This window comes from Pongo pygmaeus, chromosome 19 (genome assembly GCF_028885625.2).
Source record: "Pongo pygmaeus isolate AG05252 chromosome 19, NHGRI_mPonPyg2-v2.0_pri, whole genome shotgun sequence".
Lineage (NCBI taxonomy): Eukaryota > Metazoa > Chordata > Mammalia > Primates > Hominidae > Pongo > Pongo pygmaeus.
In genome coordinates, this window is record NC_072392.2 from 17,903,130 (window position 1) to 17,919,597 (window position 16,468).

The 16,468-nt window shown below is 52.3% G+C and overlaps 3 protein-coding genes across 11 annotated transcripts in view; 2 read left to right on the forward strand and 1 right to left on the reverse strand.

The window, feature by feature from the left end:
- SHMT1 (serine hydroxymethyltransferase 1) overlaps positions 1 to 1,364 on the forward strand; it is a 34,454-nt gene extending 33,090 nt beyond the window's left edge. For all 3 annotated transcript variants that reach the window (XM_054459166.2, XM_054459168.2, XM_054459165.2), the window contains one exon: positions 317 to 1,364. In XM_054459166.2, the coding sequence (XP_054315141.1) occupies positions 317 to 486 (170 nt within the window). In that variant the 3' untranslated portion in view covers positions 487 to 1,364. The remainder of the gene's footprint in view (positions 1 to 316) is intronic.
- On the reverse strand, positions 1,181 to 14,217 carry SMCR8 (SMCR8-C9orf72 complex subunit). Its single transcript, XM_054459164.2, has 2 exons — positions 11,105 to 14,217; positions 1,181 to 6,639 (listed from the first exon to the last, which is right to left on the reverse strand). Exons 1-2 carry the CDS (start codon positions 13,462 to 13,464, stop codon positions 6,186 to 6,188), a joined length of 2,814 nt encoding a protein of 937 aa, XP_054315139.1. The 5' UTR covers positions 13,465 to 14,217; the 3' UTR covers positions 1,181 to 6,185.
- The window catches only part of TOP3A (DNA topoisomerase III alpha), a 40,764-nt gene continuing 38,211 nt past the window's right edge, over positions 13,916 to 16,468 (forward strand). For 2 of the 7 annotated variants that reach the window (XM_063656610.1, XM_054459160.2), the window contains exon 1: positions 14,192 to 14,655. In XM_063656610.1, coding sequence (XP_063512680.1) covers positions 14,476 to 14,655 — 180 coding nt within the window. In that variant the 5' untranslated portion in view covers positions 14,192 to 14,475. Of the gene's footprint in view, positions 14,656 to 16,468 lie in introns of all 7 variants that reach the window. The other 5 variants (XM_054459159.2, XM_054459161.2, XM_063656613.1 and 2 more) reach the window with 3 other exon arrangements.

The window sequence follows — 16,468 nt, forward strand, 5'->3', positions numbered from 1 at the left end:
TAGTTTCTGATTGTGATGAGTAGCTGAGACCCTGCCACTGAAAGACAATTCTGCACCAAGGCTGGGTGTTGGGGTGGGAGACAGCAAAAAACACTTACGTAAATCACCTTGTCTGAGAGGTTTATAAATTTGGGCTGCCCAGGACATCTGTCCAAGGGTGGGTGCATCCGAGAGTAATTGAGGTAAGCATGGAGACCTTGTGCCCTGCCGCACTCCCCAGCTGGGGGACATTCTGGCAGTTGTGCCTCGGCCCCCCAGCCATTGCACCCCCTTTGGTGTGTAGTGTGGGGTGACTCACTTGTGTCTTGTGGCACAGGGATAGAGCTGACCCTGCAGATCCAGAGCGACACTGGTGTCAGAGCCACCCTGAAGGAGTTCAAGGAGAGACTGGCAGGGGATAAGTACCAGGGGGCCGTGCAGGCTCTCCGGGAGGAGGTTGAGAGCTTCGCCTCTCTCTTCCCTCTGCCTGGCCTGCCTGACTTCTAAAGGAGCCAGCCCACTCTGGACCCACCTGGCACCACAGAGGAAGCTGCCTGCCGGAGGACCCCCACTTGAGAGATGGATGAGCTGCTCCAAAGGGGAACCGTTGACACTTGGGCCCTTTGAAGGGATTTCTTTTGGACTTTTTTCATGTTTTCTTCACAAATCAAAATTAGTTTAAGTCTCATTGTTAGTAATTCTGGGACAGGTTATTAAAAGATTCAAATTTGAACCTGGCTTTCTCACAGCTGGATATAATTCTAGAAAAATAAAATACTATGTAGCCACTTGGCCATAATCATTTAGACCGTGGTGTAGGGCAAAGCTGTTAGAAAGATTCTAGCGTTTTACTCTCCCTGGGCTTTCCTTCGCCTTGCTGCAACAGAGAGGAAATGCCCATGTCCACAGTTGGTACACACTGCCCCTCTCACTAGCTTGTTATCCAGTGGCATGCCAAAGGAGAACTGAATTCGCCTCTGAAGTTTCTGCTGTAAATCAGAAGTGTATGTTAGTCAAGTGTACACAAGATGCACCCAGTATGAAGGGAGGGTTTTGCTGTCAGTAGCTCAAAGTATGGTGTAGAAATGGTCTCCTCCCTCCATCCTGGGAAGTCCCAGTCCCATCCTGGTGTGAGAATCAACCAGGCTTTCCTGCTCCACCTGAGATAACCAACTCCCTCCCGTAATCAGGAAGCCAAATGTCACCTTCCCAAAGAAACTTTATTTTCACGTAGCTGAAGTGCAAAACATAGATGACCATTTTTAATAAGCACAATCAAATTTTTAACCACAGAATGTCTACAAGAATTATAGCTTTAAAAAATACACCCAATTTTTATATTTCAAAAATATTTGAACTCAAATAAATTAATTTCTTAAAAAGTACACTTCTCATACTATGTGTTTGGCATTGACTCTGGTTAACTCTTGTGCAGCAACACCTACAAGATGCTATCACACACGCGCCAGCCGCACTCCTACACCAGCCGCTGCAACGACTGCAGCTCACGTGGTGGTGGGGACTCACATTCACAAGACGGGACGGGAACATGCAGTAATAAAATAGCTTTTTAAAAAATAACACATATGAATTCATCACATAGGACTATGCTTTTCACTGCAACCTTGAAGGTGGCATTTATCTCAATCTGTGACTCCAGCTATTTAGTGGCAGACAATCCAGGTGAGGCAGCCTGTGGTCCCACCTTGTAGGTGGCAGCCCCTGCAATCTGGGGTCTAGCCTGTTGGAGTTTGCTTTATTGTGGGTGGAGCAGCTGCTGCAGAATCCGTGAGTTGTGGGTGACTCACCAGTCCCTACATTTCTGCTACCAAAGTGGTCAATTCAGGGGCCTGACCCCTCCCCAGCTGGAGACAAGCTGCCATCTCCAGGGCTCGCTGTATACAGCCTCCACTCTTGGGCTGAATAAGCACTCCCAAGAAGCTGGGCCCCTACCAACAGATTAATCGGCTGCAGAGTGCTCATCCCCTCCCCACATCCCCATCCACCCCTGCCTCCTCTCCTTTCCACGTCTTTAACCAAACCTTAATGAGGTAAGGCCAGGCTAGGTCAGGGCTCGAAGGAAAATGGGCTCAGGAAAACTTAGTTTGCCCAGCCTTGTCAGCTGAGATTGGTTTTGCTTTCCAGCCAGAAGTAGAAACTTGATGCTTTTTCCTTTTTGCAGTGTTAAAACCGTATCTCCAGTTTTATTATGTTCCATCACAGTATTGGGGCAAAGCCAGAAAGCTGACTGGTTTGCTTCAAAACACAAACCAAGGCACTGTCTTCTGTGCTTTTCAGGGAGGTGGGAAGGTAAAGGAGACTGCCCACTATAGGGGCTCAGTTCCCCCAAAGGCCTTGCACACCTTCTGGTAAACCCCCTGGCTGAGGCAATCCTACTGGCTGTGCAGACAAAGACGTGACAGCAGCACTAGATGCTGACCCAACATGCAGTGCTGGGCCTGGGCGGCGGGGCATGTTCAGCACTGCGGGCAGCAGTCAGCACATGCAAGACATTCAGTGAGCAGAGGGCTGCCCTCGGCCTCCAACTGCAGCTGCCCTGGCGCGTGAAATGAAATTGGTGGGCCTTCCTAGGATTGTGAGATGGGACTTGTCATTTGTGTGAGGTTGAAATCTACTATACTTTGAATATGGCAACTGTTTTCAACCACTGAAGCAAAGAAGGTAAAGGCCAGATGGAGAATGAAAGGTAAGGTACTGTGGTCTATTTCTAAATTCGGGAGCAATGTGTGTAACTTCAACTGTTGGAGTAAATGAGGTATGGAAAAGCCACAATTTCTAAAATCCCAAGGTTCCACCAAAGGAGTGAGGTTCCTGGGGAAACAGGCGTGAGGCAGCAGCTCAGGCTGATGTGTGCTGTGCGATATAAAAAGCTGTGGCCTGATCTCTAAAGTGGGGCTTTTGGAAATCACCAGTCCACAACTACCTGCCTAGTTTAACCTAGTTTAACTAGTTTAACCTAGACTGCTTCAGAAACGAGGGAGGGGGATAATGGACTGGAGGAAAAGCTAACACAAAACTCAAGACAACCAGGTTCAGTACCTGGGCCCTCAAAGCAATAGTGAGGACTGAGAAAGCATCAAGGGGCACTGATGTCATCTATTTTCTGGGAAGTGTGATTTTTAATGGTTTCATTAAAAACAAACTTACTAACCTTCTACTGGAAGAATACCTCAACTGAAAATTCTTTTTTTTTGAGACAGAGTTTTTGCTCTTGTTGCCCAGGCTGGAGTGCAGTGGCGCGATCTCGGCTCACTGCAACCTCTGCCTCCTGGGTTCAAGTGATTCTCCTGCCTCAGCCTCCCGAGTAAATAGGATTACAGGCACGCACCACCAGACCTGGCTAACTTTCTTTGTATTTTTAGTAGAGATGGAGTTTCACCACGTTGGCCAGGCTGGTCTCGAACTCCTGACCTCAGGTGATCCACCCACTTCGGCCTCCCAAAGTGTTGGGATTACAGGCATGAGCCACTGTGCCCAGCCTCAACTGAAAATTCTTGATGAGATTAGTCCCACTGCATAGGTCTCACCACTGAGGTTTAGAGATGTGAGACTCAGAGTAGGTTTCAGTTCCCTGGAGTGAAGGCGGCATAGGAAGGGGCAGGGCTTCCCAGTGTTAACTGCCTCTGCCCAAGTCATGACTCAGTCCTGGTACCACGTCAAGATTCCTTTAAAAGGAAAGATACTTTGCATCAAGTAATCCTTTGAAACTGCCACATTGAAAAGTTAGTTTTTAACCCAAATATAAATCTGGGAGCAAAACACTAGTCACGAAGCCATCTTTACTTAATGAAGAACCACCTTGAGGGAGACCAGCCCTGCTGGCCACTTCCATGGCTGCCCCTGAAACAGTCTGTTCTGTTCATGCCCCAGCAGCCTTTTGCCTTAGGACTCAGGACCTTCTGAACCACCCTTGGGGGTGTGTGCCAGCAAATACCTCAAGTGGACTTCTACTTAGGACACTTGAGTGCACAACTTCAGCTTCTAGAAGGCCAAGTGTGGCTGCAATTCAGGATCTGCCCCAAACTCATCAGCCCTTCCCAAGTTTCCCAGGTGAGAAGAGTATGAGCTGTGAATTTCTGTGTTGGTGTGACAGGAATGCCACAGTGGTGGTGCCAATGATCACTTTCTGACCTTCCATCCTTCTCTGATAAAATGTTGCACAGTTATGGCCTTGGAGGCCTAAGTAGACAGCAATTAACCAGCCAGTGAGAAAACAAATCAGCATCTAGAACAGGAGGGGAGGGAACCGTAACAGATAAGGGAGCCCACGATTAGAAGCAGGCTCCCTGCACAGCCTCTGCCTCCAGCGCAAGTAACAGACGTTTCACATTTAAAGGCTGCCAAGGTATTGCTGGCGACTCTCCTGCCTGTGAACATGCGCAACGGGCACAGGTACAGAGAACCAATGAGATGTAGGCAGCACCATCTGCCACAAAAGGTTCTCCATCGCAGCCCCAGGAGCAAAATCAAACACCTCTGATGGGAGCAAGGACCCTGAACAGAAGCCAACGGCTGGATCCAACAGGCCATGCCCTTACAACGAGGACTTGGACAAGGAGGGAACCACTGGAGTGACGTGATGCAAGCCCTCTTTGGTCACTCTTGGCTTCCACCAGGGGTCTCTGCCTCCTTGATGAGAAGAGAAGCTGGCTGGCTCCGTGATGACCTCAAGGGTGTACTACAGGCCGATGGGCAGGCCGGGCCTCAGCAGCAGGCGCCAACAGAAGCACACCCAGGGCTGATTCACGTCCATTTCAGCACAATTTTTGTGGAACAAATTAAAGAAGCAGTAATACCAGAGCTGTCCCCACTTAGGAAATAAAATTTTCAAGGCTTCAAGAAACCGTCTGTCTACAAACCAGTGGCCATTGCCTAAGGAGGCTTGGGGAGGCCAGGGGATCACTATCAGTGGGACAGGTGCTGGCGGAACCAGGGGGTGTCTCCTTCCCGGTCTCAAACTTGTCCTCAGAAGGGGAACTCAGCTGGGGACGGCCGTGAGCTGTGGTGACTGAGGTGCACACAGCCTCCCAGAGGCAGAACCTGAAGAGCGCCACGTGGTAGCTCATCCAGGAAATCCATGTTATTTGAGTTCTCATCGGCTGGGCCAACCACCTGCACCAGCTGACTAAACAGAACCGTGCTGTCCCAAGCCCACGAGACCCAGTGAGAGGTAGTGAAGCGGTTGCAAAGGTTTATGTGGGTGGGAGCTGGAGTGTGGCCTCTGCCATGTTCACACGGGTCTGCAGACCTTCCGCACGAGGAAGGTCAGTGCTCATGCACTCTGGCCGGCAGGAGCCGGTGGGCCACCCAGGAGAGCTGCTGGCTGCCCCTCCCTTGCATGGTGGTGATGGCCTCATGGCGCCTCAGCCCTGCTCTGCCTGCTGTGCTCTCCAGCCCCCAAGGTGGTCCTCACCATTGGCTTTGGTCACTTGTGCCCGCTTCACACTAGGACTAGTGAACACTCTGCTCGTTCCTGGCGAAAGAGTATAGGGAGTGAGTCCCAAGGCCCGCTCACAGGCACTTCTCTCCTAGGTAAAGGTGGAGAGGACAGGGGACAGGGTGCTGCTCACGCTCTGTGGCCCTGAGGCCAAGGTCACATGTTTCCCACGACCCAAAGGGTGGCAGCCTTTCTCACCCCCACTGGCTGGTCCAGGGCCTCCCCTGGGACAGTGGGCTCCAGGAAGCAAATAAAGGGCTGCATCTGGGTCTGAAGGAGGCGATGGGTATTCTGCCCTCCTGTTTTCCACCAAACCACAACAGTTACCTGGCTGTCACCCTCGCTCATTTTGCCACTCAAGTGTCCGGCAATGCTGAATACAGCCAGTGTGCTCCTCCCATCAGGCTTTGGCCTTCCTGCCCTCACCCTGCCCCACCAAGGGACTGGTGGCTTCCCTTCTGCCCTGGCTGCCAGTCCTCAGAAAACCAAGGCCCCCTCCACATCCAGGGGCCGCTCTTCACCAGGGAGCCGAATGTAGCTGTCACCATCCCTCCAGATGCCTTTAGAGGGAGCCAGGCTCCACTTCTGCCCATGTCCAACTTGAAAACTACTAGAAGCCACATGGGAACCATGCTGCCAGACACCAGAAACCTAAACAGTCCAGCTCAGGCAACTGTTTGGTCATGCCAACCCCTCCCCTCCCCATACCCTGAGTCACGGGTCTTGGTCACAGTGTCTGGGACCGACCTCAGATTTTATACAAAAAGCTGGGGACATAGTCAAACCTGAGCATGGGGTGGCTGGTCCCTGGAGATTCCTGCATGTAGTGCAGCTTCAGCAGCTCAGCCAGGTACTGGACCACCCTGACATCCTCATTCACCAGACCCAGGGTCAGCTTTAGGAAGCTCGCCTGGCGGCTGGCTACCAGCTCCTCTGTCTCCTTGTCGTGGGTAGGCAGGTGCAGGTGGTGGCAGAAGGTGTAGAGGAAGGCCTTGGAGCAGAGCTGGGTGAGCATGCTCTGGACATGCAGGTAGTAGGTGCTGCCCCGCTTGATCTGTGTGCGGTGGTCTGCCAGGCGGGGCACCAGGGTGCCTCTGTAAAGGGGGCAGCGCAGGGTTTTGTTGTCAAGGTCCAGGATGCTCGTGTAGCGGCTGTAGCGGCTCAGGGCATGGAGGGTACCGGCACCGGCAGGGGAGGCCACTCTGAAACAGACAGGCCGAGGTCAGGAGGAAGGGCAAGGGCCGGGAAAGTGGAGGCAGAAGCTTGGGAGGTGAGGCCTCCTGTCCCCAGGCCAGCATCCACCTAGCCAGCATGCACTGGCTCTTCCTGGAAGACAAATCTGATCACTGTAATCTTCAAAGGGCTCCTCACCACTCTTATGACCAAGGTCAAAAACATGCTGGGTGGCCCACAAAGCCCTTTGTGGTCCGATTCCTGCTGAATGGACTCTTTTTTGGAGCCATGGCAAGCTTTCAGTGGGGCCTTAGAATTACAAACCTCTTTGTTCAGGCCGGGTGCAATGGCTCACACCTGTAATCCCAGCACTTTGGGAGGCCAAGGTGGGCGGATCACGAGGTCAGGAGATCGAGACCATCCTGGCTAACACGGTGAAACCCCATCTCTACCAAAAATACAAAAAATTAGCCGCGTGTGGTGGCAGCTGCCTGTAGTCCCAGCTACTTGGGCGGCTGAGGCAGGAGAATCGTGTGAACCCAGGAGGCAGAGCTTGCAGTGAGACAAAATCGTGCCACTGCACTCTAGCCTAGGTAACAGAGCGAGACTCTGTCTTAAAAAACAAAACAAAACAAAAAAAACCCTCTTCTTTCTGCCTGAAATAACCTCTCCCTCTTGTACTTGGCTTAATTTAAACCATATTCAGCCTTCCCCGATCCTCTCCTGCTTTCCTGCTGTGACCCTGGCCAAATTCATTAACCTCTCTGAGCCTCACCTATAAGATGGAGAAAACAGTTCCTACTGTTTTTATTTATTTAGAGACAGGGTCTTGCTCTGTTGCCCAGGCTGGAGTGCAGTAGCACGATCATGACTCACTGCAGCCTTCACCTCCTGTGCTCAAGGAATCCTCCCACCTTGGCCTCCCAAGTATTTGGTACTATAGGCGTATGCCACCACACCCAGATCATTTTTTGTAGAGATGGAAGCTTGCTATGTTTCCCAGGCTGGTCTTGAACTGCTGAGCTCAAGTGATCCTCCTGCCTTGGCCTCCCAAAGATTTGGGATTACAGGCATGAGCCATTGTACAGGCCAGTTACTACTATTACTTCCCTCATGGGGTCGCTGTGGAGACAAAATGAGTGGTGTTTAGGACAATGCTGGCCCTTGGTAGGCGCTGCTGTCATCACCATCACTACTTTAACCTAGCACTGACCAGTTGTTTGTTCATTGGCTTCTCCCCACTGGACAAGGAGCTCCAAGATTCTAGAGTCCCAGAACTGCATCTGATCTGGTCTCATGCCCCCAATTCCTGGCACATCAGAGACAGGAAAAGCCAGTGTTCACTCAGTGAGGGGAACGGTTCCTTAAACACCCTCCTGAAGCAGCTTCCCCAGAGCAGCAGGGACTGCACTGTAGGGCCTGGACATTTAGGGTTTACGTCAGACAGGTATGGTGTAAAAAGGACTGACGGTGACTTGGGACCAAGGTAATCTCATAGTACTTTTTCCTTCCTGGGTTTTATCTTCTTGTATATTTAACAATCATTTACAGAGCATCTATAACATCCCAGCATTGCCCTGGGAGCTAACACTGTAATGAAGAATGACGTAGAACTCTTGTCCTGCATGAGCTCAGTCTGATTGGGAAGAAAAGAAATGTGTACAAGTACAGCGAAGTGAAGGGAGACGAGGTCTCGTTCTCCCTGGGAGAGGCTGTAGTTGGGAAGACCTGGGGGATTCGCGGAGTTGCCTCAGAGCTGGCCCTCAGAAGCAGCGTGGGCTCTAGGGACTGAGGAGGGTGTGGGAGATCATGGCAAAAGCAAGGTCACAGAGATGGGACAGCTGAGACAGGCCATGCATACTGCATGCATCCTGACCATAGGGACAGCACTGGGCTATGGACCACATGCATCCCACAGGCGTGGAGGAATTGGGGCCTGCAGGTGGCTGACAGCTAAGAAGGCTCACGAAGGCAGTGAGACACTCTCCTCAACCCATGCTGCATGGCCCCTGTGTTCCGGGACCTTCTCAGCTCTCTACTGCCTTCACCCTCACCACCCCAAAGCGGGGCCAGCCAGAGTCAAACACCTCCCAAGCTCCGCACATCCAGCTCCACAGGTGCTGCCGCCACAGGGCACCCAGGCCTCACCTCCCACCTTTTTGCCCCTTCATCTCTGCCAGGATACCTGCTCCCAGGCCCAGCATCCCCTGATGCAGCTCTGACACCTGCCCCAATGGTGACACTTCTTTTGGAAGAAGCTGGCTATTCTAACTGTTCCTCCACTTCTCTTTCCATAAAGCTCCTCCTCAGGCGGCCAGATGACACAGGAAGGGACAAGCCTCAGGTCTCCGGCCCCCAGGCGCACGGCACCCCAACTGCAGCCTCACATTGCACTTACCATGCCCGCCGAGGGAGGACACCTCTCCACCAATGAGGACACAGAGGACTGGGTGAAGCGGCAGCTTGTGCAATATCACCTAGCTAGCAAGTGGTCAAGCCAGGACTCAACCCAGGGCCTCTGACACACGCTAGGCTAGCACTTTCTCCGGCCAGAACTGTGCTCTGCTTTTCGGTCTGGGCTTGTGACTGCTGCTTAGTAAGCAATACGATGACCCCTGGTGTTCACTTAAAATGACAGTGGGGCCGGGCTCACGCCTGTAATCCCAGTACTTCGGAAGGCTAAGGTGGGCCGATCATTTGAGACCAGCCTGGCCAACATGGTGAAACCCTGTCTCTACTAAAGATACAAAAATTAGCCTGGCATGATGGTGCACGCCTATAATCCCAGCTACTGGAGAGGCTAAGGCACGAGAATAACCTGAGCCTAGGAAGCAGAGGCTGCAGTGGGCCAAGATCACATCACTGCACTCCAGCCTGGGCAACAGAGCAAGACTCTGTCTCCAAAAAAAAAAAACACAAACACACACAAAACAAAAAAACCCGCAAATGACAGGATACCAGCTTGGTTGTTTAGCCATCTCTTATCCCCACAGATGGCTGACCCAACTACAAGCATTTCCAGGCAGAGTGAAAAAATTCAAGGGCCAGCAAGACTGGTGTTCGGACGTGAGAGTCCTAAGAGAGAGCCCATCATATGAGCCGTGGGCCTGAGTGAGGAGGGACACTTCTGGGCCGTGGTGCTCACAGTGCAGAACCTCTGCAGCGCAACACCTCCGAGAACAGGAAGGTCACAACCACCGAAGACATCTCTCCTGCTCGTGATTTTTAAAGCTGGGCCTCAGGTAGGCCCCAGTCTGCCTGCCTGTATCAGTGCCGGTTCCACCCTCTGAGTGCTTCTCAGGGCCCAGCACTGCATTGTGCTGTGTTTTTTTGGACATGCACTAAACGTGGACCCTTCCGATGGCTCTCAGGTGGGCCCCGGGAGCCCTTCAGAGGCATTCAACATGATTGAGTGACTGAATGAGATGGCTAGTCCGAATCCAGACAGCGAGTGGTGGCACACCAGGACCTGACCCAGACCACCCACTTTTCCCGCTAACTGCCACAGCCCACAACAGTTTCATCTTATCATACCCTCAGGTGGCGTCTACTGCTCACCTCCCCCAGGAATTCTTTGGGTGAGCTGTAGCCCATCCCATTCCCATTTGGCCCCGCAGGGGACCCTCCAGGGTACAGGGCTCCCCACTCCTGCCCGCTGCACCTCATGCCTGTGTAGGATGCTGGAGGCAGATGCTCCCAGCACCCAACATCTGCACGTGCTCTGAAGGTTGAAGGAGCACTTACAGGGATAGCAGCCTAACCCTTTCCCCTGGAGTCATCTGTTCCTTCTGATGGGCCTTTTGCTTTTATAAAGAGATGCTCCCTGCAGTCGGGCTGGCAAGGGCGACAGATAAATTCCATGTCTTACCTCACACCAACCGAATCAGAACCTCGAGGGATTGCGACTCAGGAATCCATGATTTTAAAAACTTTCCGGCCAGGCACGGTGGCTCACACCTGTAATCCCAGCACTTTGGGAGGCCAAGGCAGGCGGATCACCTAAGGTCAGGAGTTCCAGACCAGCCTGGCCAACATGGTGAAACCCTGTCTCTACTAAAAATAGAAAAGTTAGCCGGGCGTGGTGGCAGGCGCCTGTAATCCCAGCTACTCGGGAGGGTGAGGCAGGAGAATCACTTGAACCCGGGAGGTGGAGGTTGCAGTGAGCCAAGATCACACCATTGCGCTCCAGCCTGGGGGACAAGAGCGAGACTTCGTCGCAAAAAAATAAAAATAAAATAAAAATAAAAACTTTCCCTAATAATTCTGACACAGCTGGCGGACAGATGGGGATTGGCAACCACCTAGGAACTGCAACTCCCTCACATGACAGACAAGGAAATGGAAACCAGAGAGGGGGATGATTTGCCAAAAGTAACACAGTGGTAGGAACTGGGCCCTGTCTAGAAGCCAGGCTTCCTGATTCTGGCTCCACCACACCAATATGCCTCATCCCTATCTGGCCAAGGCCCTTCCCCACCACCTGGAACCAGTTACCTCTGCAAGCCAATAAGCTTCCACTTCTGAAAATCCATAATGTGCAAAGGGGAGGAGGCCCAATGTTTCACAGGCTTAGCGTAGCAGCCATAGCTGGGGACAAAGATAGCCAGTGCAGTCACAAGCTTCCTGACTATGGTCTCATCTTCCCCCAGGACCACAAGTGTCCTCCCGCTGAGCAGGGAGTAGATGGCTGGGTGGGCAAAGGGGTACTGGCGGATGAATTTTAAGGCGTTCTGGCCAGCCCTCTTTTTATGCCTATCGGAAGACAGGCCAGCAGGATAAGCAGAGGGGATCCTGTCTGAGCTGGTGGAGGCTACACTGCTCACGTAGCTGGTGGTGTCTGAGTAGTTATCCAGGCTAGTCTTACTGATGTCCCGGCTAGCCAGCAGGTGGCTCGGGTCCAGTTCATAAGCGGGAAACCCTTCACAACTGTTGTCTCGGGAAGAAGGGTTGGCATTTTCCATTGAAAAGTCTACACGGAACCCCTGGTCCTTCTGCCTATGGCGCTGTGGGGGGCTGCTCACCACCCCATCCTCGTCAGAGTGTGTGTGGGCTGGAGTGGAAGGCAGCACCAGCTGACCATCGCTCTCCTTCCCAATACAGCAGGAGGAGTCTATTTGTGATGGGGTGTTTTCCACGCTGCCTTCCTCTGACTCACCCAGTTCTGGAGGACTGATGCTTGCTTGGAAGTGGATGGCTCCCTCATTGCCATCTGGATATGATTCTTCTTCATTAATGGCACTTGGGTAGCTGGCCTTAAAGTCATCAGGGATGAGGGCCTCAGAGGGGCAGGTACTGAGGACTTCAATACTGTCCTCACTGATGGTCCTGTGGCTGACTGCTTTGCTCCGGACCACCTGGGGGCTCAATGGTACTGTGAGGCTGGCCTGGCTGTCAGACTTAGAAAGCACGGAGGTGGATTTCTCCGTGCCCAAAACTTCAATGCTTTCACCACTGCTGATACTCCCTTTCATATCCATATCCAGGTAGTCCAAGTTTTCCTGGGGGTCGACACTGCTCAACTCCGTCACTTCCACTTCCTTGTACTCCTCATCTCCCAGTTCCTGCTCCATCTTGATCAACACAGACTCCACACTGGACTTGTAAGAACCAACACTAATTAACACTTTAGGAATTGGGCATTCTTCTAGAGAACTGGAAGGCGGCCTGTCTTGACTGGGCTTAGAGGGTATACTTTCTTGTTTCCCTACCATCCTGTCATCGACCTCCACAAAGTCTTCAAAGAGAAAGTTTGTTATGTGCTGTTGTTTTAGAAGTGCTCTATCAATCTGACTGGTCAGAAGGTAACACAGGTCTCCTCTGAACATGTGTTCAATGTGGCTGAGCTGAGCCAGGGTCTGGGTGAAATATTCAGTGTCACAGAGCTCCTCCAAGGTCTTCAACTTCTTGTCAAAACACTTGGTGGACTTTGCTTTGATAAGTTTTGGGGTATAGGCTGGTCTGCAGGTGTAAAGGTCTGTGTCGGCAGACTCATCAGGGTTAGAGGTAGTGGATGCCTGGCTGGCCTGATCCTGGATGTGCTCCATCTCACCAGGACACAAATCACGCCCCTTCAACTTCCGATGAGGGTATGAGCGGATCTGCTTCAGCAGGTCTTGATGTTCAATGATGGACTTCTCCACACTGGCCAGTTCATTGGCTTTCTCAATTGCCTGAGATGAGTAAAAGCCTTTGTCGTTGGCTTTCTTCTGGATTTCCGTTTCTGTGTGTAGCACTGTCCTGGTGTAATCCAAGTCTTTCAGCTTTTTTTCAAGTTCCCCAGCAAATGCCTTCCTGTTGCCAGTCTTCAAGCACTCAGAAGCTCTGGAAAATTCGGCTGAAAGCTCCTGAAACTGCTGCATGATTTTATGCTGGTCTGCAGAGATATAAGCCATGCAAAACGGCCTCACGAAGCCACGGGCCTCCAGGTCGTATAGGGTAAGGTGGTGCACGTATGCAAAGGCTCCCTCCTTGGAATCTCCCAGCACCACCTTGGAGTCCTCCACGAAGTTCAGCTTGGGGTAGGCAGATCCAGGAGGATGGCCCACGAAGGAAGCCTGGTAATCCACAGACATGATACGCAGGGAGAAGTAATTGAGATCAAAAGTGCCAAAAACTTTGGTGTCATTGGGGATGGTCAGTAAAGGTTGGGGTCCCACCTGCTCAGAGAACTCGGAAATAAGAATGAAGTCCCTCGAAAACTTGGCCCCGGACAGTTTTGACCAGGGGTTAGCACCCTGGCTGGCGAAGGGGAAGAGCGGCACCGAGTACTCCTCAGGCAGGGCCGGCTCATTGTAAGGCTCTTCTTCATACTCTTCCTCTTTGGTGAAGGCCACTACGTCAGGGGCGCTGATCATATTTCCAGATATATGAAGAAAACATTGAGAGGAAGTGGGAAAGAATCCGGTGTTAATCGACGCGCAAAAGGCAGGCCTCCGGAGAAGGAAGTGAAGCCCTTACGGCCTTCTTTGCGACTCCCCGAACCCGGGGTACTAGGCTGCTTCTCACACACCCGAGAACAAGAACTCTAGCCGCCCCCTCAGAGTTGTAGCTCCTCCGGAGCTCTCTGAGGCCTCATGAACGCCAAGGCCGCAGGCCCAACTGCCCTTCTCTTCTTCCTCCGGCGAGCGCGGCCAGCACAAGAAACCTGCAGCAAGATCACCTGCACTCCCCGGAACCCACCGCGACAGCAACAGCCCCCGCTCTGAACCAGGCTTAACGCGAGGCTACGGGACGCCGCAGGGGTCAGCCAATCGGTGCTGCCCCTCACTGCCCGAGGGCAGAAACCGTCGCGGCTCCTAGGACGCCACAACCCGGATCCCGCTACCGCGGCGCCGCCATCTTGGTATCACATGATTCCTGGTGTCGGCGCCGCGTGACCCGGAAGCGTCCTCGTAGACTTCCGAGCAGGAGATTAAAAAGTCATGAGAAAGAGGCCTTGGATGGGAGTGTCTGGCTGCTCCCCGCAAGAAGGAGTCCGATTAACCAACCACTACCGGGAAGGAGGGGAAAGTGGGGCGGAGTGAGACGGGGGCGGTGGGGGAGTGGAAGGGAGGAACGTGCTTGGACGAGGGGCACGGGACAGTCTGGGAGTTGTAGTTCCAGGTCGCCGTGGGGCGCGCGCCTGGCGGAAGTAGCTGGAGAAGGCGGGCGGAAGTTCCACGCTAAGGTACTGGATCCGGTGCAGAGGCGGCGGCTGCGGCACGGAAAAGGCTCTGTGACTGAAGCTCCAAAGGCCAGCAGGCTGGTGGGGACGTGACCGAAGCGAGGCTCTAGTTCCCTTTCGATGGGCGCCAGTTGAGCCTCGCCTCTGGCTTCCCCAGGATGCGCCGGCAGCTGGGGAGCGGCTGCGGGCGCGAGGCCTGAGGATGATCTTTCCTGTCGTCCGCTACGCGCTCCGGTGGCTGCGACGGCCCGAAGACCGTGCCTTTTCCCGCGCCGCCATGGAGGTGGCCCTCCGAGGCGTGCGGAAAGTCCTCTGTGTGGCCGAAAAAAACGACGCGGCCAAGGGGATCGCCGACCTGCTGTCAAACGGTCGCATGAAGCGGGTAAGAAAGCGCGTTCCGATCAGCTGCGTGCCTTAAGGGAGGCCCACCGAGCGGGACAGCGTGGTGGGCGCCAAGAATCGAGATGAAGGCGATTATCTCCCATTTCTCAGGCTTCACCGCCCCTCGTCTGGATTATTGCAGTGGCCTCCTGTCTGCTCTCGGACTGGAGTGCATTTTAAAACGCAGTTGATATATTTCACTCATTTGCCTGGAAACCTGTTGTTTTCCTTGCCCTTAGCAGGTTCCCAAACTTGTCTGATTCTCGAAACCGCCTCGGGCACTGGCTGCCCTTTGGGTCTTGTGTGAGGCTGGGGAAGTGTGTATTTTACTGTTTTTCCCTCGAGATTCAGAAATTCATTTGGAAACTACTGACCAGATTCCCTTAACTTGGCGTTCAAGCCCTGCCCGATCGTTCCCCAGCCAACCTAGCCCTCCCCATCCTGTGCCACATCCACTGCATTCTACAGCCCTTGTGACTTTCCAACCTCACAGTGCACACTTACAGCAACACGGTAAGGTTTGGGGATTAGAGGTGAAGTCAGCCCTGTTCCTACCCGAATGAACTGATTCTGAGAGAGGTAAGTGGTAAGAATGTGTTCTACACACACGGGAGGCACAAACGCAAAGGAGGATAAGAAAAAGTTTCATAAAGGAGGTGCCACGGGAGACATAAAGAGCTGTCCAGGAAAATATCTCAGATAACAAAAGTAGATTCTGAAATGGTTTTCTGGAGAACTTTTCTAAGAGCATGGGTGGAAGTTGCCTGCTCATTTTTCTTTAGTTCCCAGGGTCCTAAGACCTGTTTCCAGATCAAGGATAGTGGGAGTGGAGCCAGGTTGTGTGAATGCTGGCTGACAGCTTTACCTATTTCCAGTGCTAGAAGTCCTGGTGACCAGCCCCAAGGTTTGTCTACTTCTAGGGCTCTGGGCCTCTTGAAAAATGGTTCTCCTACGCCTAACTTCTTATCCTTCAAGGCTCTGCTGAATTCATTCTCTCTCTCTCTCCCTTTTTTTTTTTTTTAAAGCAATCCAGAGGTCTTGTATTTATCTATTTTTACCCTATCATACCATGAATCCATAGGGAATAGGTTCCAGCGGCTCAGGCTCTTTTCCATTGGTTCTCACAAAGTGTACTCCCCTCAATGGAACAGGCTGGCACTTCAGTTGAACCCTTTCTCTTTGACTTGCTTCTTTTTTGATCATTTTCCTTCACAGATTTTAGGAAAGATCTTGGCTCTTAGAGTGCTTAATATGCTCAATAGAAACATTAATTCTTTGGGCAAGAATCTAGCCCTTGTTCGCAGCAGTGCCAACAGCATGCTGGGTAACATAGACTTTTCCACTTCTGCCATGTAACATTTGTGGGTCATTCCCTTTTGAACAGTATCCATTCTCACGAAGTCCTCAATATCACCTTCATTGTAGATTCTGGTGTCTGTGGCCAGAGAAACTCCATATTTTCGTTTTGTTTTGTTTGTTTATTTGTTTTGAGATGGAGTTTTGCTCTTGTTGCCCAGGCTGGAGTGCAATGGTGTGATCTCAGCTCACTGCAACCTCCGTCTCCCGGGTTCAAGCGATTCTCCTGCCTCAGCCTCCCTAGTAGCTGGGATTACAGGTGCCTGTCACCATGCCCAGCTAATTTTTTTGTATTTTTGGTAGAGACGGGGTTTCACTGTGTTGGCCAGGATGGTCTCGAACTCCTGACCTCAGGCAATCCACCCGCCTTAGCCTCCCAAAGTGTTTGGGTTACAGGCATGAGCCACCGTGCCCAGCTCGAACTTCATGTTTTCTATAAGGCCAGGAGAACATACATC